This window comes from Schistocerca piceifrons, chromosome 10 (assembly GCF_021461385.2).
Source record: "Schistocerca piceifrons isolate TAMUIC-IGC-003096 chromosome 10, iqSchPice1.1, whole genome shotgun sequence".
NCBI lineage: Eukaryota > Metazoa > Arthropoda > Insecta > Orthoptera > Acrididae > Schistocerca > Schistocerca piceifrons.
The window spans coordinates 135,901,414-135,929,367 of NC_060147.1; the positions used below are offsets into that span (position 1 = coordinate 135,901,414).

Genomic DNA, 27,954 nt, shown 5'->3' on the forward strand with positions numbered 1-27,954 from the left:
AAGTATGTGTGTCATAAACATGACAGTGTGTTGAGTATTTACTATTATCATTGCTATCATCTTTCACATAAATTACACAAACCACTACTAATGAATACTGTATGAATGACAATAAATAATTCTGCAGTCAAAGATTATCATGACAACCTTTAAAAAAATTTACATGACTGAACCACAACTATGAAAAATTAATAAAACCACAACTTGTAACAAAGCATAAATATCACTTACTTAAGTAGCCCCAACACAAAAGCGTTGAACTTCATTATCCCCTCTGTGAAAACATCTTCACTATTGATGCGTAGAACCAGTTCATTTAGAGACTTTGTCATTGGATCTGCAAAGAGAGGAACACACTTGCATTGTCTATGACATAGAAAAACCATGTGTCATTCTACCTTATATACAAATGTTAATGGCTATTCAGAAATAAAACAAGTAGTACACAATAAGACAAGACACCCTAATTTAAGTGTGGCCAAAATAGACAACTGCATGCTAAGTTTCAAATTTCTCAGGCTTCTCTCACTGTTTCCCTACTTGTTTCATTACACTGAGTGCCAGATCACAAGTCTTATTTAAATTGAAACCTTCATTCCTATTTTATTACATAAAATGCAAGTTTGACCATGAGCTGTTTTTATTTTAGACCCAAACATGGACTGGTCTCAGACGTGGACCATCTCCAAAGATAAGGATTAAAATGGTTCAAGCCACAATATTACATTTGTCATTACTTAAACAAGGTCCAGAGCATGTCATGAATATCAATATATGACACAAGGCTTTTAGAAGCAAACATACTAATACCAAGTGTTCACAGAGCAGTAGTGGAGAGATCACAACTAAAAGTCCTGTGTAGTATACTGATATTCATGGCATACTATACACATTATTTAAGTAATGAAAAATGTAATATTGTGGCTCATACCGTTTTAATCCTTATCTGTGGAGATTGTCCATGACTGGGACCGGTCGATGTTTGGGTCTAAAATAAAAGCAGCTGATGGTCTAACATGCATTTTATACATTACTCGATGGCTGTTGATTTTCACCTACTAAAGTTGCCTATTTTATTAGGTTTCCTGACATCTTTATTTTGGTAGGCTCCTCAATTGCACAGTTCCAGAAACTTGGCATTTGCACCACGATACTAGTCTCATTGCACTTCATTTCAATGCTTATATTCGAGGCAGTGTTTGTCAACAGCTGATTGGATCAGTTGTTTTTAGCTGGGTGTGTTGCTACTGTTCTTTGCATCTCTTCTCGACTGTTCTAATACTCTGCTCAACATAAGATGTGCCATATTCACACAGAATGAGGTAGATATCTGTCTTTTGGAGACCTAGATCACCTTTACCATTACAAATAAGACTACCTATGCTGATGTGAGCAAAATAAAATACACTGGATGTCAACATTTTCATAGGAATCAACCGATCTTTCACAATATTAGTCCAGCATAATGTAGATAAGTGATTCTTGGCTAGTGATCTGGCCCTCAATTTATTTAGATCTCATTGGCCATTAAATCCATAACGGCTGACAACGCCAAATGGGTATTTCACAAAATACCAATGTGGACTCAGAGAAACAGACGAGCACGGAATGGTGTCAGGAACTGGAGTCTGCAATGAGCATGTGTAATCGCACAACTTTGAGCACCTCAAAATGATTGGGGTGGCCTCAGAGATTGTTGTTGTTGTTGTTGTTGTTGTTGTGGTCTTCAGTCCTGAGACTGGTTTGATGCAGCTATCCATGCTACTCTATCTTGTGCAAGATGCTTCATCTCCCAGTACGCACTACAGCCTACATCCTTCTGAATCTGCTTAGAGCCTCAGAAATATTATAAATAAAATGGAAAACGACAACAATTTTTGATTTATGGGCATTAGGCCAGGGTTCAAGGCTATCCAAAAATGCACATACCACTTATGAAAGCCTACATTGTACTATTATAAGTTTAGGATAATAACGATGTTGAGACAGCATTTCAAATGCAATACAGAGCATAAGGTGAGAGAGAGAGAGAAAAGAGGAATGGTAGGTCAGCAAGGGGACTACATAACATCACTGGTGGCCAACAGAGGCAAGATATATTGATATAGTAGCATCACATCAGACGCCAATACAGACGAGAGGACCTCTCTCACTTTAAGCAACTGCTGGGTACTGCCATAGCAGAAGGATTCGGAGAGAGGAGGTCAAAATGACCTCGAGAGGTCAGTCAGTTGGATACTGTAATGCAATCGGTTAGTGAACAACCTACACCATTTGTATTTTTTCATACGTACATTGATTTAGGATGAAAAGCTTTTAATATTTCATATTTCATTAATGGTTCCTTCTTAATGAAAAAAACTCATCGTTTCAACAGCTTCCGAATCATATTTCATGAATAATGAAAGTATTAGCTGAATTTTGCTTATACAAAATTGTAAAGAATGTCTTAAAAGCCTTGTGATAAACTGTCAATACAAAATTTGGAATGAATCTAGATGTAAAATCACCAATTTAAAATATAATGCTGTAAATAACAAACTGTGATGTATTATATTTCATTATTGTTCTAACAATACCCACACCTCATTCCTGAAATGTGGTGATACATTCGAGTTATCCTGTCAAGGAAAAAATAAAAATAAATCAGCTGCGAGTTAATTCTATGCAAAGATGAAACTGGCAGACTTTAGAATGCAAAGATGAAACTGGCAGACTTTAGAAAGCAGAGAGTATTATTCAGAGCTGTGGGCTCTACAGAGCAGCTGTCGATGTTGTCATGTGTTGCTGGCTCTGCTCGCTACAAGCACAAAACATACATACGGCAACAGTCTCCGTACACTGGGGTTCCAGCAACCAAAGACTTAGGTTCTCTGCAAATTGAGCTTGTGTGAACGTGTGCCTATTTTCTACTTCAGAAAAATGGCTTTGTCCAAAAGCTTTAATATTTTAGCAGACCTTTTTATTAAGGCTGTCTGTGACTCAGTGCCTGCTCTATGTGGCGAGTGTACTGTTGAAATACTATTACAAATAAAGCAATGTGTCATGTTTGAATTTTCTCACATCAAGAAATGAGGAGCGATTGTTTTAGTTGGTAAAAAACTTTCTATGACCGAGATCTAATAAATACTTCTTTATTTTCAACAACCAGTTCTGACAGATTTTACTGTCATTTTCTGGTCTTAATTTTTTTTGTAACAAAGCTTGTTCACTGTGAGTTGCAACCTTATGCCAAGTTGTCATATTAGTGGATAAAAGGTAGCACATTATATGAAGGTCTGTCAGAAATAAAACATTTACTATCAAAAAGCACCTTATGCACATGGCCACATCTGCATATGCAGCACTCACGGATGATTTTTAGGTTTTAAAAATCACAATGTAAAGTAAAGTAAAATGCCCATACGTTTAAGTTAGCTTGATATGTTCCAGTCACTGATGATCCACCTTAGATCTCAGTTATAGAAATTTGTTTTACGAGATACGACGTGTCTAAATGCTTCACTTGTTTGGTCTCCAAGCAATGATATTAAATGCTACAGCAAATATGCGCATCTAAAACTGTGATGATAATTTACAAGTCTAATGTGACCAGAGTTTTTGCCGTGCAACGACGACACATTCTGCAATAGTGGACTGATTTTATATATCAAATGACAATATTCCACGATACATAGTAGTATAACGAAAATATTGAAAAGTACAGAAAGAAAACGAATATTCATAAGACACTTGAGAAGCATACAGAATATATCTAAAAAATTACCACAATGATATCAACAATGTAGGAAAAGAAAGACTGCTACTTGCTGTGCAGAAGACAAGTTAAGTTGCAAACATGCACAATTAAAAAAGAAGAGACTTTACATAGAGTTTTCGGCCACAGCCTTAATCAGCGAAAGAGAAACACACACCATTCATACACACAAGCAGGCACAACTCACGCACACACGACTGCCGCCGCCGCCACCATCTCGCACTGTGATAAAGGCTGTGGCTAAAAGCTCTATTTAAGTGTCTTGTAATTGTGCCTGTCTGCAGCTCAACATGTCTTCTATAAGGTAAGCAGCAACCTTTCTTTTTCTACATTGCTGATATTCCTACCTGAAGTTTCCACTGTTTGAAATTAGCGTAGTATATTTTATAGGAGTAAATATACCCTTCTAGATAAGAAAAAGCAAGTTAAAAGGAATTGGATCCCCCCCCACCTAAGCGTACCTGCAAAAGGAAAAACTAAGACACTTCATTTAAAATCAGACCCTCTGGTGCAAGTTATTGTTCCGAGGATGGGCAAATTAGCAAGCAACCCGTTTGTATTGCTGCAATGTCTGAACTCAATTGACAGGTCACATTTGTACGGTCGAAGTCTCGCCTCAATCCTCGAGCAAGACGTAAGTGGTGCGACATCTGTTCTGGCAGTACCGAGTGTCCTCTTTATCTGGCAGTAACGTATTCTCACAGAAGAAACACACGGACGGTCATAAGAAAAATTTCTACCCAATGTGTTCACGCGACACAAAATGCGCTCAAAAATAAAAGCAGCCAGTGACGGGCATCCTGTCGGCCTCACCTTTCTGGGCAGAAGCCTCGACGACCTGCCAGAGGGAGTTGGGGATCGGGCCGAATGCGGTGTCCAGCTCGGGCCGCAGGCCGTCGCAGAGGGCGGCGTAGAGCGCGGGGCAGAGCTTGCCGAGCGCGATGCGCGCCACCGCCGGCGTGCGCACCGAGTCGCCCAGCGCGCAGCAGTGCTGCCGGTTCTCCGCCGCCGAGAAGTGGCTCACCACCTGTTCCACAGCGTCCCCCACCGCCGTCACCAGCTCTGCAATGAGACGGTAATTACTGTTAGCTTTTCACTGTAGTCTGTTAGTAACTAGATACACTGCTTCTGACGTATTTTAACACACTTCCATTTTTCACGTAATGAGATTCCTCAAGCTGAGTGCAGTAGGGAACAGTTTAGTCCAAATCTTTTCCACCAGCCTATCAGTCTGTACATCACCAGATGGCTGTTTGCTATCATTAATGATTTTCATTTACTGTTTATCGTTCAAAGACTTAAGTATAACAGCCTTCAGATGCAGTAATACTGTTTTTACAATTACATTTTCCTGGAGACATACTGAATCTCAACTATATCTCCAGTGAGGATAGAAGATGAAGTATTGAATTAAAATTTATGTCAAGGCTGGGACTTGAACCCGGGTCATCTGCTTACTCGACAGATACGCTATTCACTACACTACCCTGACACTGTGACTAACACAGCAGCAACGATTACCCCAGTCCGATGCCCTCCCGAACACAAACTTCAATTCACACCTCAGCCCATCTCAATTCTCCCCTCCTTAAATTGTCAGTATTGCCGAGGCTCTCCGATAAAGTTGAAACTCTATTTGTCACCGAGAAAATTTAATTCCGTTAGATCAGTAGATCACCCGAGTCTGAGGTAGAGGCAGAATTTCTCCATCACATACCAAGTTGGGGAGATATTAAAAAATCAGAGAGCCTCGGCAACACTGACAATTTGAGATGGGGAAAACCGAGATGGGCTGAGGTGTGAACTGAAGTTTGTGTCGGGGAGGTCACTGGGCTAGGGTGACCCGTGCAGCTATGTCAGCCAAAATGTCAGGATTGTGTAGTGGATAGCATATCTGCCTAGTAAGCAGGACACCCAGATTCAAGTCCCAGCTTTGGCATAAATTTTAATTCGTTACTTCAGCTTCCATCCTTATTTTCCAGAGACATTTGCAGAAGTATCTCTTAAGTTTGCTTAAGAAAAAATGACAAGCCTCGGGCTAACGTATTTTATTCGTGCCTCAGAGTCATGGTAGAGAGCAAGCAAACAATTTTTCTCACACTAGGCTGTTTATTAACATTGTGTATATGATGTGGACCATATCTTAACAAACCAATCTTAGTACCAGAAGAAAACATAATCCAACCAGAGGTTTCCTGCAATGAAGAATTCTGTGTCAGCTAGATGCAAAGATTTAATTAATTTCTACCAATGTTCAATTGTCTTCCTGCAGAACAGAAATTTAGAGCCCCCGGCAATGGCACACTTTATAAGATGTGTAAATCTCAACATCACTTAACAGTTTATTTCGCAGAGCCCCAACAACACATAACTGAGACTTTTGCTGAAGCTAAAGTTAAAACAGGAACCACATTACCTCTACCACCGTGCATTACATCCCCACTATTAATACCTTCACGGGACTACTACAGTACCTCTGCCAAATCACAGCAGTTATTTATGGATTACAAAGCTATGTTTTACACTATTTAGTTATCTCGTTAAGAAATTTTCAACTTACAAGACCATCATACAACGTAAACAAAATAGTTTAACTTTCTCCACCACAAGTCTGTTAACGTGTCAACACTGTATGAAGCACTAAATGAATTGGGCACCTGTGATACGCCAAGTAGAAGAGTTGTGTTAAAGGATACAACACTGAAAGTAAACGTGAATAATAATATGACCAAGATCTTTAACTTCACATGAAACAGGGTGATAGCCCTCTGCAGTCATGTTAAACTTAGCACTGCACAGTCCAGAGAAAAAAGAAAAAAAAAATTAGACAAAGGAGGTACTACGATGGAATCCAGTCATATGTACATAACCATATGATACTGCAGCTGTGGCAAGAATTGTATAAAGTAACTGAAGGAGTAGTAAAAACTGAACTAGCTGTAAACAAAAACAAGACAAAATACATGACAATGTTCAATTCTAAGGCTACACTATTATCCAGGTATCCTTTTAATCAGTGATAATATCACGAGACAATGTATTACATAAAGGATACAAGCAGAAAATTGGGCCTATTATGCAAACCTGAAGGTATTTAAGAATTCTCCAACTGCAAAAACAACAAAATTGTATCCCCTTGTACGGCCAGTTGTTACATATGGGTCAGGACTGTGGACAACGACAGAAAAGGGTATAAGCACCAAGGCATTTGAAAGAAAAATTCCGCGAAAAATTTACGTTCCTACCAGAGACACTGTGTGTTGGAAAGTAAGATACAACCATGAAATTCAACAATTTATATAAGGGAAAAATATAGTAAAATTTATTAAACCTCAGGTAAAACACTGGTTAGGACAAATGAAGAGGATGCCAGATGACAGGGAGTTCAAAAGGATGATGAAAGGTAGATGGCATTCTACCAGAAAGAAGGGCTAACCATGAGAGGGAGGGAGAGTTGTACTGTATGTTAGCTGACTTCACCATGATGAAAGATAACAGAGATGTACGGATGCTGATTGGTAAGGTGGTCAAGGGCCATAGAGGGGGATAGTAGTGGTGGTGCTGGTGGTGGTGACAACGATGATGAAGAAAATGATACTGTGGCAACATTGCCTATTCAAAAGGCTGCTCACTGCGTCTCACAATCAGTTTCCCTCCATTTTCAACTGCTACATACTTTTGTTTCATAAACTGAATTGCATTTCCCTTGCTGCATTCTATGTCTGTTTATATTCCGGGTGTGTTTCACCTTTTACTTTAAGGCAACTTCAGTGTTAATAATTTCAGTGTTAATAATTTCGTTTTGAGAGGGCATGAGATTTCCCGCTATTTTATTGGTAATAATTTCTGGAAAGGAAAAAAAACATTGATTGAATATAAATAAATAAGTGTACATAATTGTACATTTTGTATGTATGTTGTATAATTTGGAAGGAGGCCTTTTGGCTGAAATCTTACTTAGCTTACTTGTTTGATAGTCTTTTTGTTGCGACTATTTGCGACTCAACTTCACTATATGTTGAGTAGCAATCTATCCCTTTCATAAATTATCATTATTCCATCCTGGATTTTCCATTGTTTTAGTTGTACAATTTGGTAAAGTTGACAAAAAAAGTCATTCTGAGATTTAGAACTATCTTCGTTGTGTATGAAGATTAGTTACGGAGCATGTTCTGTCACGGTTGGTCTGTTTATTTGCTTGAAGTATTCCTAATGGACTTTGTGCATAGATATTAACTGTAGCGCTGTGCTTGATATCGTCACAAGTGCAGCAAAGAGATTGCTGTGCCGTGCAGGGCTCCAAGGAATATCAGCAACTAACGTAATATATTGCAATAATATCAACATGTACTGTATCTTTTTGTAATAGCATTTTGTTTATTTGGCTGAATGTTATAATCTGAACTGGATGTCAAACAAAGATGCACGCTACTATAGTGTCCAACATATAGTCAATATGTAATAAAATCTGATTGTAACAGCAAGTTGTCAGAGTAGTGATTTAGTAGATGTTGGTGTCAAAATTGGGGATTAAGAAGAGTTCATCTAGTCAGGAGTGTAGTTTATTGGGAACATACACATCGACTGAACTTTTGCAGTTTTTATATACAGTATTTACAGATTATAAAATTGTTCATGCCATAATTTTTACAATAATAAATTATTACTTATTGCTATTTATTTTTTTGGCCAAAATCTGTATTATATCTAGCCATAGGTTACTGGTCACACTGTAACTTCTCTTATAAAACACTGACACATTATTATGCCATTAATCTTTTTGTTTTGTAGTTTTCATACTTTGTAAGCTAACTGCTTTGGAACACAACCAATTGTCTCACATGAACTGCAGATTTTTCTTATGAGAGTTGTGAACTATTTCTGCTGTAACTTTTTGTTCGCTTGGTTTTTTTTTTGTTTATTTATTTTTTATTACGGTGATATTAACTTTACAGTCAGAGATTAAGGAGGGTGAGATTGTGGCTAGCTGTGAGGACACTGTTCGGACCTGGGCAAAGTGTTTTAGGCATTTGGGTGGTCAAGTTTATTTGCACTTGTGTCATTTACGCTCAGCTCGTGCAACTGAAAGCCACAGTTGATAAGATTCTCATCCAAAAATTCATAAAATCAGCACAAGTACAACCGATGGCACTAAGGCAGCTTTGCAAACAAACGACTGAACATTGATTGTATCTGTCCTATTGTCAGGAGTGTATTGTATGAAAGATGACATCTGGCCCAACTACCACAGGAGACTACATCACCTGTGGATCAATACCCTTAACTACCACTTCAAAACAATTCGTGCACAACTGAATTGGAAACTTACCCCTCTTTTGTGCAATGTCGATTGCTGCCAGAGGCACAGATGGGCTGTGTACATGTGTCAGGAGAGATGCCGGCCTCACAGCCTTCTCACATGGACTAGATTCATTGTCTGCCAGCTTCCCCTGTAAGAAGAGGAAGGAGCAATATGCAAAATTCTGAATATCAATTACACTGGTACTAAGGCACAAAAACTCAATTACAACATAACACTATAAGAGGGTATGAGAAATTGCTATTCAGTGCTTATGGAAAGTCATTCTGAAAACAGAGTGGAATGAATTAGCTTCAGTTAAAAATCACTTTCGACCTACACATCATTTCAGTATACCTCTCAAACAGATAAAGAAAACATCATTCAAAGTTTTATACAAAAGTGCTGGGCATATGAATAACAGTGCATCACAATACTCAAAGTCCATAATGCATACGTACGTACTTGAAAATCGGTCATTAAATGCACATCACGTATCTTTGAAGTACCAGTACATTACAGCTAAGATTTTCGGTGTTCAGTTAATTAAAGACTGAAATGCAACATAACACACAGGAATGTAAAACACACTGAAGTATTGTATCTGCTCCAGAGGGCCAATTAAAATAAATACTGATATGCACTCTTAAGTCATATGATCTTGGTTATGTCTGTCTTTCCTAGAGCTCATATTGTTTTCATGATTTAGCAGTTTCAGCCAGTTCCATGGCCATCTTCAGATCAATAATCACAGAAATTGCAACATATCAGACACTGTATGGAGTGCTAAGCACTCTTGTATAGGCAAAAAAAAAACTGGGCACAATCCCATGTGCATGATGATCTTAGACATTCTCAGATAACAGCTGTAAGCGATGTAACACGCCATCCTGCACGACAAGAGAACCAGTCGAAATTGTCCTTCGGACGGAAACAGGCAATGAATGTGTGCCTCAAATGCTCAAATTCAGACTCTAGATGGTCATTATCAGAAATATCTTCGCTCTGTGTACTAAAGTGTCCAGAACCACTTTCTTCTTTACAAGGGGGTGAGAACTTGGCATTCAAGTATCGGTAAGCGTGCACATACACCCTGTATGTCTAATGTCTTCCACTCAGATAAAACCTCCAAGAACAGATACTTCCCATCCCTCTGCATCTTGACAGTAAATTTAATGTCAGGTTGGATACCATCCAAGTGGTCGACAAACTGCTGCAGTACATTTTCACCATGAAGCCATGTCAGGAAGGTGTTGCCAACGTATCCTAGCCCCGCAGAGTTCAGAATTTGCTCCTGAAAGTGATCCGTGAAGGTCAGAGACAATAGAGATCCCACAGCTATGCTATTCATCATCTCATAATATTAGTTAGAGTACAGTAATTAGGTTATTGTTAAAGCATGGTGGAACACGTTGGCAATCTCACAACGTGTATACGGGGACAAGGAAAAAAAATTCCCGGATTTCTCCCGGATATCCCGTTTAAAAAATATGCTTTTTCCCGGGCAAAAATACACTTTTTCCGTGCTAAGTGGCAGTACGTTTTCCGTAGATTTTCCCTCGGAACTGTAAAACTTATCAATCCTTTGAATGGTTAACTTTTTATACAATCGCATAGAACTTCCCGGAAAAAAAAGAAAAGACGGGGCAGAGACGTTTTGGAAAGACCTTTGTTTTGCAGCAAGATATATGCTGCACATTTTCGTATTACGAAAGTATAAATTCGAAATGCACCAAACACAGCGCGTTAGTTTCCGGAGCGTTGAAACCGAGGTTGATATGTCCTTTTGTAAGCGAGTCATATCTCAAGCCACGAGATCTCGCCAGCCGATGACAGCAGCTATTCAGAGTATAGGACACGTGTTTTAGTCAGCCAATAGCAACATCACTTGTTACATAGCACGAACACACAAGAGGAAAAGTTAACAGTTTACATTACATTAACGTACACAGTATCTACAAGAAAAGCTAAGCTTTCACATATAATATTGGTCTCTAAGATTTCACATATAATATTGGTCTCTAAGATTAACACGCTACAACAGAAGCTAAGCTTTCACATGTAATATTGATCTTTTTTTGCGTGTGTTATACTTTAAGTTACATCACACAAATGTGCCAGTAAATTTAAAATTATGACATAAATGTCTCGCGGCTCGAAATTTTTGTAAGTGGCTGGTCCTCAAACTGTTCAGTTTCGAACGCTCTGTGATTTAGATATCCATCCCACTTTCTCACACGTAACATAATTCATCTTGGGTAAAAAGAAATTTTCTTTGAAACTAACGCTTTTCTAACCACCGTTCGCAATACTATCCGGAGACTGTTAGAAATAGGTTTGATTTACCAGCTGCCAGAGAGCGCCACAAAACAGACATTATTGTGCGTGTGCAACTGCAGTAGTGTAGGAAGCCCGCATGTTCGTGTGTATAAAGCACTAAGAGAGCTTAGATTACACCATAAAAGAAGCAGGGCATCAGACGATACTCCAAAGAGCATCGGTATTTCGTAAACCATACTAAAATGCATAATTCAGCTTGAAGTGCAAATTGGCTTTTTTCCAGATTCACAAAGAAGCAGGTCCCATCTGATATTAAGCTTTTCAGTGTGGTTTTTGGGATGTTAATTTTCTTGGAGTACCAGTACCATACGATCTCATTTTTGGTTCTTTATTATGGCATAATGCCATACATGGCAAAAGATAATAATGTGCATTTGAAATTCAGCGAACAGTTGGAACTAGCCAATACTGTAGAATGAAACACTTCGTTTCAAATAAAATGATCACCTCAGCGGAAATATTAATCAAGCCGAATTTCTTTAGCAAACTTGCAAAAATAACTTCATTGTTCTGCAAGGCGATTAATGCTCGACTGCTACGAACTTGGAAATAAAATAAAATCAGAAAACTGAAATTAATAATATATTTTTGTCCTCCATAATTATGTGAATGTATTTTAATTCACTTGATAGCTCACGGCCACAGAAATCCGTTTTGTTTTCATTTGACGTGGGAGCTGTAAACGAAGAGAAGCAGCGAAATCACTTAACGTAAACACGGGTCACGTGCAGGTTAACCCCCTCCCCACTACAACTCAGACGACTCTGTGCAAGCGCGAATCTGGCAGCTAGGGCACGTGAGAAAATTTTTTCTTGTTTGCATCTGGCTGCTTGCAGCTACTACTGATACAGCTAACAGCCAAACTACAAGTAGCGCCATAGCGGGAAGCAGGAGAAGGTACTGCTTATACGCGAGTCAAATGCGCATGCGCAACAGATCGCTGGCAATTGGTCAAACGAACCTAATGTGAACAGTTGTGACGTCATGCTCATAGCAAGCAGTTCATTGTTACGAAGAATTAACAGTCTGCGCCCTACGGCCTTTGACATATTTTTGCTATTTGCAGACGCTTGTGGGTGCATGGGGTTTCGTTGTAAATTGCACATTTCCTTTGCCACTAAAGTTTTATTTTTTTCCCTCTCGTTTATATTTTATTGCTGCAGTATCATTCTCCAGTAGCAGGATACAATAACGTTCTTTGCTAGAAAGTCAATTGCGCAGTCAAAATTACAAAAATTTAACCGAAAGCTAAAACAATGAAAAATTCCCAGAATTCCGAAAAATTCCCGTGTTTTTCCCGGTTTTCTCCCGGATGAAAAAATTCCCGGGCTTTTCCCGGTTGTCCTGGGTCGTATACACCCTGTCTCAGGTGGAAACTGTTGGACCAAAAGATGAAGCATGTTTTGTAGAAGCACCCTTGTAAAAAGTGACAATGTCCACACTAACCGTTATGTTGTTTTGGCCTGTCTTTACTTTCCTGTGGGTCTCAACTTGAGACTGCAAGTTAACAATTTGATGTTTGCAGTATCCCAATTTGTGTGCTAATAACAATTCCAGATATTTTGCCAATCTGTAGGCATTAATTTCTTCACCACTACTTCTCGCAATACAACACGGACCATCATCAAAGACGACAAGGAAGTTAATAAAGGACTCTGGTATGCAGAGCTGCAAGGAGCTGCCCAACTTGCCTTCCACGCATCAGTCACTTCAGCCCTCTCTGTAAGGTTGCTGAAAATGTTACTGCACCTATACAATGCCAGTTCCGGCAGTTGGTGATTTCTAACTCCCGATGATGACGGCAGAGACAGCTATCGACAGCTAGAGTGTTCGAATCAAAGTGACACAGCTTGTGAACCGAGAAGGTATTTTTGAAATTCATTTTTACTTGAACCTCATGGACCGATATCCGTATAGATATCTGCATCATCTGCAAACAGTCTGAGATTAGTATCACGATGGGACCCTTGCTGTTCATGATGTATATTAATCACCTTGTAGATAATAGTAACCTCAGACTTTTTGCAGATGATGCTGTTATCTGTGATGAAGTACTGTGTGAAAGAAGCTGAATACATATTAAGTCAGATATTGATAAGGTTTCAAACTGGTGCAAAGTTTGCCAACTTGCTTTAAGTGTTCACAAATGTAAAATTACACACTTCACAAAAACCCAACAACTTAGTATGTTGTGATTACCATATCAATGAGTCATTGTTGGAATTTGCCAACTCATACAAATATCTGTGTGTAACTCTGTACAGATAAGAAATGGAATATCACTTAGGCTCAGTTGTGGGTAAAGCAGATGGTAGAGTTCGGTTTATTGGCAGAATACTGGGGAAGAGCAATCACTCTTCAAGGGAGGTTGCCTACAAATCACTCGTGCAACCGTTTCTAGAATATTGCTCAAATGTGTGGGACTCGTACCAAATAGGACTAACAGGGTGTACTGAATGTATACAGAGAATGCTCACAGGTTTGTTTGATGTGTGGGAGAGTGTCACAGAGATCCTGGAAGACTCTTCAAGACAGACATAAACTATCCCGAGAACACCTATTAATAAAGTTTCAAGAACTGGTGTTAAACTATGACTCTTGGAATATACTGCACCACCTACATATCATGTAGGGATTGTGAGGATAAGATTAGAGTAATTACTGCCTGCACAGAGGCAATCAAACATTCTTCCTGCACCTCATACGTGAACGGAAAGGAACTCGAGTAATTGTTACAATGGGACATACCCCCTGCCATGCACCTCGTGGTGGTTTGCAGAGTATAAATGTAAATCCTATCTCGGTGTACATGCCGCGTCAATTCGGCATAAAACTCAAAGCTTTCGACCACTACCTCCATGGTCATCGTCAGGGCTAAAATTGACTGTCGTGAACTGGCGAGGCTCCCACTTTTATATGCAAAGGACTGCTTCTGATTGGCTGGAATACGTCATAGCAACAGTGATATGGTGCGTAGTGAAGTGGTGCCCTCTACTTTTATAAATGTAGTTTCTATCCCGCGTTGCTTGCAGCGCCATCCCTTGAATCAGGAGGTAAAGTGCGGGAAGTTTTCTTCTGCGATTTTTCTTTACCCAGTGCACTCTTCCAGGTGTTGTTAAGTGCATAACCGTTGTCTCTGTTAAAGTTATTATCGCTAAGTCTAATTTCGACTGCTTCCCGGATCACAGAGTCCCAGTAATTCGATGTGTGGGCTGTTACTCTGGTTTCTTCAAATAAAATCTTATGCTTGTGAAGCATGCTATGCTCAGCCACTGCTGATTTTTCCAAATACCTGTATTTCAGGTGGCGCTGGTGCTCAATGCAACGATCGGCAACGGTTCTCACTGACTGGACCACGTAATTCTTGCCACATTCGCAATGAATACTAAAAATTCCCGGCACCCTTAAGCCGAGACTATCTTTGACTGATCTCAACATTTCCTTAATTTTCCTAGGTGGTCGTAAAACTGGTTTTATTCCTTGCCTCTTTAGGACTCTGCATATCCTGCTTGTTGTAGCACCGCAAAATGGAAGCCGTGCTATGTGTTGGTCCTCTTCTTGTTTATGGACGGCATCGTGTCTTACTTTCTTGGACAATACTGATTTAATTTCACCGGCAGAATAACCATTCCTCTTGAAAACAGTTGTCAAATGGTTAATCTCGGGACCGAGGTGGTCCTTGTCGCAAATAGTCCTGGCTCTGTGTACTAAAGTATTCAGCATAGCTCTCTTCTGAGACGGATGATGGAAGCTGTGGCTATGCAGATATAAGTCTGTATGCAAAATAGTCTCGGCTTAAGGGTGCCGGGAATTTATAGTATTCCTTGCGAATGCGTCAAGAATTACGTGGGCCAGTCGGCAAGAACCGTTGCTGACTGTTGCATCGAGCACCAGTGCCACCTGAAGTACAGGTACTTGGAAAAATCAGCGGTGGCTGAGCAAAGCCTGCTTAACAAGCATAAGATTTTATTTGAAGAAACCAGAGTAAAAGCCCACGCATCGAATTACTGGGACTCTGTGATCCGGGAAGCGGTCGAAATTAGACTTAGCGATAATAGCTTTAACAAAGACAACGGCTATGCACTTAGCAACACCTGGAAGAGTGCACTGGATAAAGTAAAATCGCAGAGGAAAACTTTCCACACTTTACCTCCCGATTCAAGGGGTGGCGCTGCAAGCAACGCGGGATAGAAACTACATCTATGGAAGTAGAGGGCACCACTTCACTACGCACCATGTCGCTGTTGCTATGATGTATTCCAGCCAATCAGAAGCTGTCCTTCGCACATAAAAGTGGGAGCCTCGCCAGTTCACGACAGTCAGTTTTAGCCCTGACGACGACCGTGGAGGTAGTTGTCGAAAGCTTGGAGTTTTATCCTGAATTGACGCAGCATGTACACCGAGAGACTTTTATTCAAGAAATATGTCGCGAAAGACTTTTTAGCCATATAGATGTACAAGTCCTCTGTACAGTCACAAATTTTAAACGATACCTCATACGGTCACACTTTCGAGAGCACCACTTACGACAACATGTCGGAAAGTATCTGTCAGGCAGAACAGTGCGACGAAACATCGGGGTTACCTGGCAGAGCCGCTGCTGGTGCTGCAACGCGGCAGACGGAGAGTTAGGGGGTGTCGGCAGGCTCAGCCGGAAGCTGACAGTCTTGCGGCCGCTGTTGCTGCCGGACGAGGATCGGCCCGAGGAGGATGCCGAGCCGCCCGAGCAGTCGCAGCTGCCGCCACTCCCGCGGGGAGCTCCGGCCGCTCCCACCCCCACGCCACCTTGCAGGTGCCTGTGCTCCGGGGTGTTGTGCGGCGCCCCTCCGTTGCAGACGTCGGCCATCACATTGCTGCGCTGTCCGCACAGGAACTTGCTCACCTGTACGAGATACACAACTCTTTGTTTAAATCTATTCTCGGAGACAGAGGAAGGGAAGGATGCAGCAGAGGGAGATACGGGGGAGGGGAGGAGGGAGGGAGGCAGAGAGAGAAGGGGGAAGGGAGGGTGGCGGGAGTGGAGGGGACACACATTTAGGGAGTTTGCACGAAGAAAGTGATGGTAGAGAACCAGACCAGAAAAAATATATTTTGACTGCTAGCACTTGCACGACGTTATTGTTCTGCATAATCTTGTGAATTTTCTGCAATATACAGAATGTAGTTAGTTTCGAGAGTTCTGGGACTGAAATTTTTGCACGATAAACTAGTGGTCCTATTAAATGAATGAGTATGGGTATGGAATCATGTAGACTGAAGTTTGCTGTACCAGTCTTTTTCTTCATTGTGGTTGGCTAGAATGTTTTTCAGAAATTGAAATTTGCTGTGGCGCATCTTAATTCTGTGTCACCATTGCCGAAAGCCTCGAATTATATTTTGCCTCAGCAAACCTCATTCTTTTCCAAACACAAATCAGCTATTAGTGGTCACATTTTGAGGATGTCGAAATGGTTCCACAGACTGTGACAGTGATTTTGAACAGAATTCCAGTAGAAGCTTTTGCCCATGTGTGCTGAAGTGTGACATGTAGGCAGGAAACACAGACAAAGTCTTCTAATCTATTGAACATTGTGTGTGTGTGTGTGTGTGTGTGTGTGTGTGTGTGTGTGTGTGTGAGAGAGAGAGAGAGAGAGAGAGAGAGAGAGAGAGAGAGAGAGAGAGAGAGAGAGATTGTGTATTAGAAAAAGTTTTATAAATTAATTTACATGTAGTTAATTTCTTTAGGTAACTGGCACTCTTGTGGCTTCTGTGATCTGTTGTATAGACTTGTGGATCAAGATGACAAACTGTTTGGGATGTTCTTCAGCTTTTTACTTGTGAATCTGGTATTGGAACTTGTGCTGTGTACTTTTCTTGCTCAGAAAGCTCTAACATCAAATTTATTTTAGTCTGGCTGCTATGCTACTCTGTGCTGATCATTGTATGTCTCTATGTGATTGTCCAGAGATTCTACTCCACAGTTTGAAAAATTGATTTATTGTACTCTTGCAAAGTGCGTGTGTGGGTTTCATGTAAAGAGAATTTCGGACACTAGAGAACAGCAACACCCAACTGAGAACAGATGCCTACGTCTTAGTGCATGACGTGTAGAAAGGAAACTGCACACAACAAACATGTATGGAAAGAATAAGTAAAATAAGGGAAACTGAATAAGGGTCTTAGTCCAAATGCCTCATTAACACTCGGTCATCTGAAGAAGCCAGGATGTTACACTGCCTAACAGTCAAGTTTTGTATAGTTTTGAGACCCTCTGGTTGAAGGCAAATTCTCATTTCATCTGATTATTACAAATTGTCATAAAAAATTAGGTTTTTCTAATGCAACTGTGTTGAAAGAGTGGTTACTTAGCAACAAATTACCATATCGACGTTGCTTTGTCGGAGGCCATCACCGACTAAGGAAAACTGTGTAATGTTGTCTATGAGGGCACAACAGCCAGCCAGTGGCCAAGATATTCATGCTGAATTAATAGTTTTTTTTATTCCATTTTTACTATTATTTACATGGGCAAATAGTGAATACTGATCACAACAAGGCATTTGTAGGGGTTCAGTCAGTTTTACCTCAAAACAAAAAAAGGGAATTTACGGTCTCTCATGTTGTCGGAAACAAGATCTTTCAGTACAACTGTTAAATATCTATGATGTGCAGTATCTGATCTGTCCGAGAGTAATAATCTTACATGTAATTTTAATAAGGAGACCAGAATGGCTGGAAAGGGGTGGGCCGCTCACTTCCAGGAAAGGTTTTGGACACTGAGGTTGGGTGGTCAAGTGCCCAGAATATGCAAAGTCAGTCCACAAACTGAGTGTGGCTATGTGTGAGTATGAAAGAGGCTATTAGAACGAAAACTGCACCTAAACACTTTTGAATCATTTTTAGTTTTCTCGGCAGTAATTATGAATTTTTCTTGAACAAACTAATAATACTTATATTATGTAATTAATTTTTCACTCTCAACATAGTAATTCATAACTCAATACACTTTTTCAAAGTTAAAACTGGTCTTCTCAATTTATTTAGACCTTTGTACCTATGTGGCCTTCAAGCCCCACCACATCGGGCACAATGGAGACTCGGGTATTTTTCTCATTACTGATTATTTGGGTGCTGCCCTTCCATCCAACTAGAACGTGACAAAATCAGGCAGATAGGAGGATAGTCTGACTGTACGCCCTGTGATTTTGGAGTACCTAGATGAACTACAACAGCTAAATAAAACTGTCAAGCCTTAGGGTGGCTGTCACACCCACCCTTCCTCTTCAATACTTGCTCCACATCAGGATTCTTAGTCTGCAGGACGACGTGCTTTGCTTCCCCTTTTGCAAACCTCCTTATCATTCCTCCTACTCTCTTCTATCATGCTCCCAGGTACTTGAAAATTTCTGCTTTCTTTAGCACTTTTCCTCTAATACTACACAATAGTAGAAAAGAGTTACTTTGTTTTCTCCGTAGTAGCTGTCACTTAGCCCACTTCTGGAGGCGAGGCCTCCAATGCACAGCTGTGTGGTGGCACTCAATGATAGGTAGCTACTTCGAATCCTGATTGAGGTAAAAACTGTTCATCACTAATATTTAGCCAGCAAGGATATTTAGAGATTTCCAATTTCCTGCCTGATGCCTGTCAGAAAAAGTTTTCGAGTTTTAGACCTTTGCACTAGAATATAATGTTCCATTCATGTCCACTATGACATGTCTCTTATCAATTCATTTTATATGATTTAATGCCAATAAATAAATGGTGTGATGATAGTCGGCAAATTAGATTTTCTCAGTAGTCTGTGTATGTTAAATTTTGACAAAGTGATTTATTAGTTATCATCATCGTCATGAGATTAGTTGCTCTTTACCCATTTTCTTTATGTTCTTCGTTACAGTATTGATGAGTGTGGAAGTATTGCAAATGCTTATTACAGGACCCCCCCCACCCCCATTCAAAACCACTCTGACTTTCCACCCATGAGTACGATGCTCTAACACTTTTAACACAGCATATGAATTTCTGTAAGTGGATGGTTGCAAACTTTCAATTTTGTTAAGCAGTCCCATATTTTATACCTCAGCGTCTTGCCATATACCTTCCCCTAATCTAGGAGCACTATTGGTAAGTCTTTTCCTTTCTCCCTATAATTTTTCTGTTATTTCTCACAGTGGAAAAATATTGTCAACTGTGCCTTTGTTATCCCTAGAACCATGCTGCTGTTCTTAAAATTGTGGTTCTAACATAGCTCTCATTCTCTTTTACAATATGTTTAGGCAGTATCATAAAGTATACAAAATATAGCTTTCGTAATTGTGAACAATGTGCCAATGAAATGAAAAATGGCATGTGGTACACTAAACCATGCCCTACTTCTGTATACAAACAATATGCTGTGGAACAACTACTGAGTGCATTAAAACAATCTACAATAGCACCCCACACACTGCACAAATGTAAGCAAATGCGAGACAGGAAGAAACGTGGCATCTCGAGCTGGTTGCTCCCTGGCCCTCCACAAGACACACACCTGCATCCTCAGTCTCTTCATGTCGTCGTCTCCCCAGCCCTCGAGATTCTCTGCCGAGCCGAGCACCGACGACAGGCCGCTCACATTCAGCAGGCCGTCGAGGCCGAGAACGGCGTCTGCCGCCGCACTGCGGGGGAGGGGCGGCGTGGGCGGCCGCGGCTCCTCGTAGCTCGAATCTGTGCCGGCATCCACTCCTGTGGACAGAGTGCCAGTGTGTGTTGGTATAAAAACAAAACAACACTAGACTGCTTACTGATAGACATTTTGCCACTGGCTGCCTGTTATCTGGGAACCAAATGTGGTCTGTGAGTAAGAAATGGAATCTCATGAAAACTGAAAATGAAAGAATAAAAACACTTTCTAGCTTTCTAAAATACCTAGTAAGTAACAGGACTGTTCCTTTCGCCTTCTGGAAATAAATATCCTGATAGTTGTTCCAAAGAGTATTTTTAACTTACCTATAATGAACTATTGGGTCGGTGCATAAGTTCATAGCATTTTTCCGTATGTTTAAAACATCACAGATACATAAAATGGAGACTTCAGTCATCAATAATATATTCTCCTTCACTCTTTACAACAATCTGTCAGCTATGCAGTAACTTTTCGATTCCACAACTGTAGAAATCATGTGGTTTTTGAGGTGAAAAACTCATTGAGCCCTGTTTGGAGCACATTCTCATCCGCAAAGGAAGTTCCTTGAAAGTTGTTCGACAGAGAGAGGAGAAGGTGAAAATCTGAGGGCACAAGACCAGGTGAATAAAGAGGGTGTGGAATGACTTCCCAACCCAATTCCTGTAAAATGTTTTCTGTAACTAGTAGAATGTGGGCGGGCACTACTGTGGAGTAGCATCACTTCAAACCATCTTGCTGGTCACTGTTCTTGGATTGCACTTCTAAGGCTCAAATGGCTCTAAGCACTACGGGACTTAACATCTGAGGCCATCAGTCCCCTAGACTTAAAACTACTTAAACCTAACTAACCTAAGAACATCACACACATCCATGCCCGAGGCAGGATTCGAACCTGCGACTGTAGCAGCAGCGCGGTTCCGGACTGAAGTGCCTAGAACCGCTCGGCTTGTTCAGAAGGCAATTGATAATGAGCAAGCAGAGATGCACATCTTGCCACCTGGTGTTTTTTGTGATTTTGGCTTAGAGCACGCGGTACCCACACATCCGATTTTTCAACCTTCCCCGTTACATGCAAATGTCACACAATGGTGGAATGAACACAGTTTATCATATTTGGCAGTTCTCGAGCACACAGATATCGATAACTGTGAATTAATGTGTTTAAACCATCTTCTTCAAACTCTGAAGGTCTTCCTGAACAACGAGAGTCACTAATGTCAAAATGATCCTCCTTAAAATGATTGATGCCTTGCCGTGTTCTGTCCAATAGCATTATCACCTTATATGGTGCAAATGTTTCTGGTTGCACCCACTTCTGTCGTCCCTTTACTGAACTCAAACAGAAGAATATGTCAGAAATGTTCCAATTTCTCCACTTGACTCATTTTCTAGTATCCACAGCTCCGATCACTATCTCCAAATGACAATATGTAAACTCAAATAGCAACACAGTGAACTAAAAGTAACGTATGATAAATGAAAAATAAATCCATAGCAGTCGGAGAACCAACATGCAAAACAAAAATGCTATTAAGTTATGTACCAACCTAATAAAATCAGCATACACTTTGCTGTATTCAGCATTGTGACATTTCAGTACATATCAGTTAGTAGTCCAGTAAAATGTAAGATCAGCGTTCAATGGTTCATCAAATTAACGATCAACAGAGATGGAGCACAGCTTTGGATTCCTCCTTTGGGAGTTACTAAGCACTATGTCGTTCTGTACATCAACACGAGAATTAATTCATCCTGCTAATTGCAAGGAACGAACAGTGTAATGCGGAATCAGAGTTCTGATGCAACTTGATAGGTTTGAAAAAGGGAGTGAGTGTGGAGGGGGAGGGAGACAGGGAGGGAAGATGGGGAGGGAGGGAGGGAAGATGGGGAGGGAGGGAGGGAGGGAGGGAGGGAAGATGGGGAGGGAGGGAGGGAGGGAGGGAGGGAGGGAAGATGGGGAGGGAAGATGGGGAGGGAGGGAGGGAGGGAGGGAGGGAGGGAAGATGGGGAGGGAGGGAGGGAGGGAGGGAGGGAGGGAGAGAGGGAAGATGGGGAGGGAGGGAGGGAGGGAGGGAGGGAAGATGGGGAAGGAGGGAGGGAGGGAAGATGGGGAGGGAGGGAGGGAGGGATTGAGGGAAGATGGGGAGGGAGGGAGGGAGGGAAGATGGGGAGGGAGGGAGGGAGGGAAGATGGGGAGGGAGGGAGGGAGGGAAGATGGGGAGGGAGGGAGGGAGGGAGGGAAGATGGGGAGGGAGGGAGGGAGGGAGGGAAGATGGGGAGGGAGGGAGGGAGGGAAGATGGGGAGGGAGGGAGGGAGGGAGGGAGGGAAGATGGGGAGGGAGGGAGGGAGGGAGGGAAGATGGGGAGGGAGGGAGGGAAGATGGGGAGGGAGGGAGGGAAGATGGGGAGGGAGGGAGGGAGGGAAGATGGGGAGGGAGGGAGGGAGGGAAGATGGGGAGGGAGGGAAGATGGTGGGTGAGTGAGGGAGGGAAGATGGTGGGTGAGGGAGGGAGGGAAGATGGTGGGTGAGTGAGGGGGCAGGGGGGAGGAGGGGCAGGGGGTAGGAGGGCCAGGGGGTAGGAGGGGCAGGGGGGAGGAGGGGCAGGGGGGAGGAGGGCCAGGGGGGAGGAGGGGCAGGGGGGAGGAGGGGCAGGGGGGAGGAGGGGCAGGGGGGAGGGGGGGCAGGGGGGAGGGGGGGCAGGGGGAGGGGGGCAGGGGGAGGGGGGCAGGGGGAGGGGGGCAGGGGGAGGGGGGCAGGGGGAGGGGGGCAGGGGGAGGGTGGGCAGGGGGAGGGGGGGCAAGGGGAGGGGGGGCAAGGGGAGGAGGGGCAGGGGGAGGAGGGGCAGGGGGAGGGGGGATGGAGTGAGGGGGGGGAGGGAGAGAGGGAATGAATGAATCTGTGGCCTTCTTGGAAGACCACGTTAGTTACTACCAGAAATTATTGACAGAAATCACGAGAACTTTAAATCAGGATAGCTGCCAGAAGATTTTATCCCCCCTCCTTTGGATAGCATCAAACTGGTCGAGATATCCCCAATTTCAGTGCTAATTCTCCTTAACTTTAGAACTTATTTTACTACCTTTTTTCTCTGCACCCCTTTTGAAATACAGTAGATTACATGTTCTATTGTATTATCATGATAAACCTACTGTAGAATAAATACGAATATACTTACCCTGACTGAAATGCTTGGATTTTTTTTAGGTTAATTACCTTCTGCAATACCATTTTCTTTGTCTCATTCACCCACATCAAAAGAGCTGGAACGATATCTGCTGTTCATAATCCAGTATGTCCTAAACTTTGAGAGGTATTGTTTTACAGTCAATAACAACCATTTCTATACAAATAGAATTTTTATCCAGTTTCTTGTCTGTTACTTACTTACAATCTCTTCCCTTCATTCCCCTTTCCATTTTCTTCTCCTTGTGTCACTCTCACTTAGCACACGTAGGGACTATCCTTACTACTTACATTTTTTTCTGACATTAATGATTTTTATGATTGGGGGGGGGGGGGGGGCGGGGGGCACAACAACAATGAATACTACTGTAAATTAAATAACTTAACATTTCCACCTAGAAAGCAGAAAAGCTCTCGCATTTGCTCACAGAGCAAGTAAATTAATAATTGACAAGTATTAATGTATTAAACTACAGAAAATGTGAACAATTGATCACTTAAAAGAAGACTAGGTGAGACAACTAGTTTGAATAAACACTAACACATCCTCACAAATAATTAAAAAAGCAATAATTTCTGTCTTATTTATCAAGACGCTTCTGGTTTCTTACTCCAACTTGAAGCATAAGTTTTACTAAAATTTTCAATCCCTTCAAGTTTTATGCTACAATATCACAATTTTGTCACATCTCTCTCCGTACCTTCATCAAAGTCTTCTTCATCATCACAGAGGTCTTTATCCGGGTCCAGAGGTGGCGGGTGGCGGCTTCCGCAGGTGGTGGTGGCGATGGTGACGGTGGCGGTGGTGGCGGCCGGTGCCGTCTTCCTTCTGCTGCTGGCGCAGGATGCCACGCTTGCTGAGTGTGGGCGGTGACACCTTGCCCTCCGCCTTCTTCTTGTGTTGCTGCAGCTGCTGCTGGACCGAGCACTCACTCTCGTAGCGGTACACCAGCAGGGGGTTCGAGTCACTCAGCAGTGTCGAGGAGCCGCGGAATCCCGATGACGGGTGGGAACTGTGAGGCGAGATACGACATCGGTAACCACTCGAAACTGATCTGTATAAAATACAAGATAGTTGGCACACTGGACGGGGTACTAGTTCGTTGACATTGGGTGTCAGATGTTACACCGAAACACTTTTCCCCCCTCAAGTTTTCTGGTTTTTTCTAGTTTGAAATTTCAGATATATCTAAAACAATTTATGTTGTAAGTAAGAGCTTTGAGTTACCACATCATATACTAGTCATTATTCCAAGTTCAACTACAACTCACAATTTTACCAATAACTGCCACCCCTTTTGTTACTGTCATAAGCCAGCATTCGCTATCACTGTGTGATAGCCTTAAGTATATGTATTAATACTCCCACCCCAATGAACCATGGACCTTGCCATTGGTAGGGGGGCTTGCGTGCCTCAGCGATACAGATAGGCGTACCGTAGGTGCAACCACAATGGAGGGGTATCTGTTGAGAGGCCAGACAAACGTGTGGTTCCTGAAGAGGGGCAGCAGCCTTTTCAGTAGTTGCAGGGGCAACAGTCTGGATGATTGACTGATATGGTCTATTAACATTAACCAAAACAGGCCTTGCTGTGCTGGTACTGCAAACGGCTGAAAGCAAGAGGAAAATACAGCCTTAATTTTTCCCGAAAGCATGCAGCTTTACTGTATGGTTAAATGATTATGGCGTCCTCTTGGGTAAAATATTCTGGAGGTAAAATAGTCCCCCACCCGGATCTCCAGACGGGGATTACTCAGGAGAACATTGTTATCAGTAGAAACAAAACTGGCATTCTGCGGATCAGAGTGTGGACTGTCAGATCCCTTAATGAGGCAGGTAGGTTAGAAAATTTAAAGAAGGGAAACGGATGAACAAGACTTCTGGTCAGGTGAATACAGGATTATAAATACAAAATCAAATAGGGGTAACACAGGAGTAGGTTTAATAATCAATAAGGAAATAGTCTCGCAGGTAAGCTACTACGAACAGCACAGTGAACGTATTATTGCAGACACGATGCCCACACCTACCACAGTAGTACAGGTATATATGCCAACTAGCTCCACAGATGAAGAGATCGAAAATTGTAGGATGAGATAAAAGCAATTATTGATAGTGAAGAGAGATGAAAATTTAATGGTCATGAGGGACTGGAATTCGATAGTAGGAAAAGGAAGAGAAGGAAAAGTAATAGGTGAATACGGACTGGGGGTACGGAATGAAAGACAAATGCGCCTGGTAGAATTTTGCATAGAGCATAACTTAATCATAGCTAACACTTGGTTTAAAAATCATGACAGAACGTTGGATCGTGGAAGAGGCCTGGAGACACTGGAAGATTTCAGATAGATTATAAAATGGTAAGACAGAGATTTATGAATCAGATTTTAAATTGTAAGACATTTCCAGGGGCAGATGTGGACTCTGACCACAATCTATTGGTTATGAACTGTAGACTTAAAACTGAAGAGACTGCGAAAAGATGGGAATTTAAGGAGCTGGGACTTGGATAAACTGACAGAACCAGAGGTTGTAGAGAGTTTCAGGGAGAGAATTAGGGAACGATTGACAAGAATGGGGGAAGGAAATACAGTAGAAGAAGAATGGGTAGCTTTGAGAGATGAAATAGTGAAGGCAGCAGAGGATCAAGTAGGTAAAAAGACGAGGGCTAGTAGAAATCCTTGGGTAACAGTAGAAATACTGAACTGATGAAAGGAGAAAATGTAAAAATGCAGCAAACAAAGCAAGCAAAATGGAATAAAAACATCTCAAAAATGTGATTGACAAGAAGTGCAAAACAGCTAAGCAGAGATGGCTGGAGGACAGATGTAGAGGCATGTATCACTAGGGGTAACCTGCCTACAGGAAAATTAAAGAGACCTATGGCGAAAAGAGAACTGCTTGTATGAATATCAAGAGCTCAGGTGGAAAACCAATTCTAAAAAAAGAAGGGAAAGCAGAAAGGTGGAAGGAGTATACTAAGGGTCTATACAAGGGCGATGTACTTGAGGGCAATATTATGGACGTTGATGAAGATGAAATGGGGAATATAATACTGCGTGAAGAGTTTGACAGAGCCCTGAAAGACCTAAGTTGAAACAAGGCCCCGGGAGTAGACAACATTCCATTAGAGCTACTGAAAGCCTTGGAAGACCCAGCAATGACAAAACTCTACCATCTGGTGAGCAAGATGTATGAGGTACGACAAAATACCCTCAGACTTCAAGAAGAATATAATAATTCCAATCCCAAAGAGAACAGGTGTTGACAGATGAGAAAATTACTGAACTATCAGTTTAATAAGCCACGGCTGCAAAATACTAACATGAAACTGGTAGAAGCTGATCTTGGGGAAGATCAGTTTGGATTCCGTAGAAATGTTGGAACATGTGAGGAAATACTGACCCTATGACTTACCTGAGATCATAAATTAAGGAAAGGCAAACCTACATTTCTAGCTTTTGTAGACTTAGAGAAACCTTTTGACAGTGTTGATTGGCATACACTCTTTCAAATTCTACAGGTGAGAGGGGTAAATTACAAGGAGCGAAAGGCTGTTTACAATTTGTACATAAACCAGATGGCAGTTATAAGAGTCGAGGGACACGAAAGGGAAGCAGTGGTTGGGAGTAGAGTGAGACAGGGTTGTAGCCAATCCCTGGTGTTACTCAATCTATATATTGAGCAAGCAGAAAAATTTGGAGAAGGAATTAAAATCCATGGAGAAGAAATAAAAACTTTGAGGCTTGCCAATGACATTTTAATTCTGGCAAACACAACAAAAGACCTAGAAGAGCAGTTGAACGGAATGGACAGTGTGTTGAGAGGAGGACATAAGATGAACATCAACAAAAGCAAAACGAGGGTAACGAAATGTAGTTGAATTAAATCAGGCGATGCTGAGGGAATTAGATTAGGAAATGAGACACTTAAAGTAGTAAAGGAGCTTTGCTATTTGGGGAGCAAAATACGATGGTCGAAGTAGAGGGGATATAAAATGTAGACTGGCAATGGCAAGGAAAGCGTTTCTGAAGATGAGAAGTTTGTTAACATCGAGTATAGATTTAAATGTCAGGAAGTCGTTTCTGAAAGTATTTGTATGGAGTGTAGCCATGTGTGGAAGTGAAACGTGGACGATAAATAGTTTAGACAAGAAGAGAATATAAGCTTTCGAAATGTGGTGCTACAGAAGAATACTGAAGATTAGATGGGTAGATCATGTAACTAATGAGGCGGTAATGAGTAGAATTGGGAAGAAGAGGAATTTGTGGCACAACTTGACTAGAATAAGGGATCGATTAGTAGGACATGTTCTGAGGCATCAAGGGATCAGCAACTTAGTATCATGGAGGGTGGAGGGTAAAAACCGTAGAGATGAATACACTAAGCTGATCCAGAAGGATGTAGGTTGCAGTAGATACCTGGAGATGAAGCTTGCACAGGATAGAGTAGCTTGGCAAGCTGCATTGAACAAGTTTCTGGGATGAAGACAACAACAACAATGGCAACAATGACAGCAATGACATACCCCATCTGAAATCGCTCTTCACTGTATGGTCATAGCTGACTTCAAGAATGACAATGTGAGAAAGTCTGCACAAGACCACTTTTCATGGAAATTAGGAAAAAAGAACCAAAACATTAATATTCAATACTGATCTACAAAACGTGTGTTCAAATTTGGAGCTGTATTTATATTTTATAAGCATTTAAGAACTCCACTTTTAT

At 41.6% G+C, this 27,954-nt stretch overlaps 1 protein-coding gene across 1 annotated transcript in view; it reads right to left on the minus strand.

Annotated features, from left to right (window-relative positions):
- The window catches only part of LOC124718772, a 243,763-nt gene that overhangs the window by 50,596 nt on the left and 165,213 nt on the right, over positions 1 to 27,954 (minus strand). Inside the window, 7 exon segments of the mRNA XM_047244384.1 lie at positions 232 to 337; positions 4,571 to 4,819; positions 9,087 to 9,207; positions 15,982 to 16,278; positions 19,907 to 20,100; positions 23,927 to 24,104; positions 24,106 to 24,238. Coding sequence (XP_047100340.1) covers positions 232 to 337; positions 4,571 to 4,819; positions 9,087 to 9,207; positions 15,982 to 16,278; positions 19,907 to 20,100; positions 23,927 to 24,104; positions 24,106 to 24,238 — 1,278 coding nt within the window.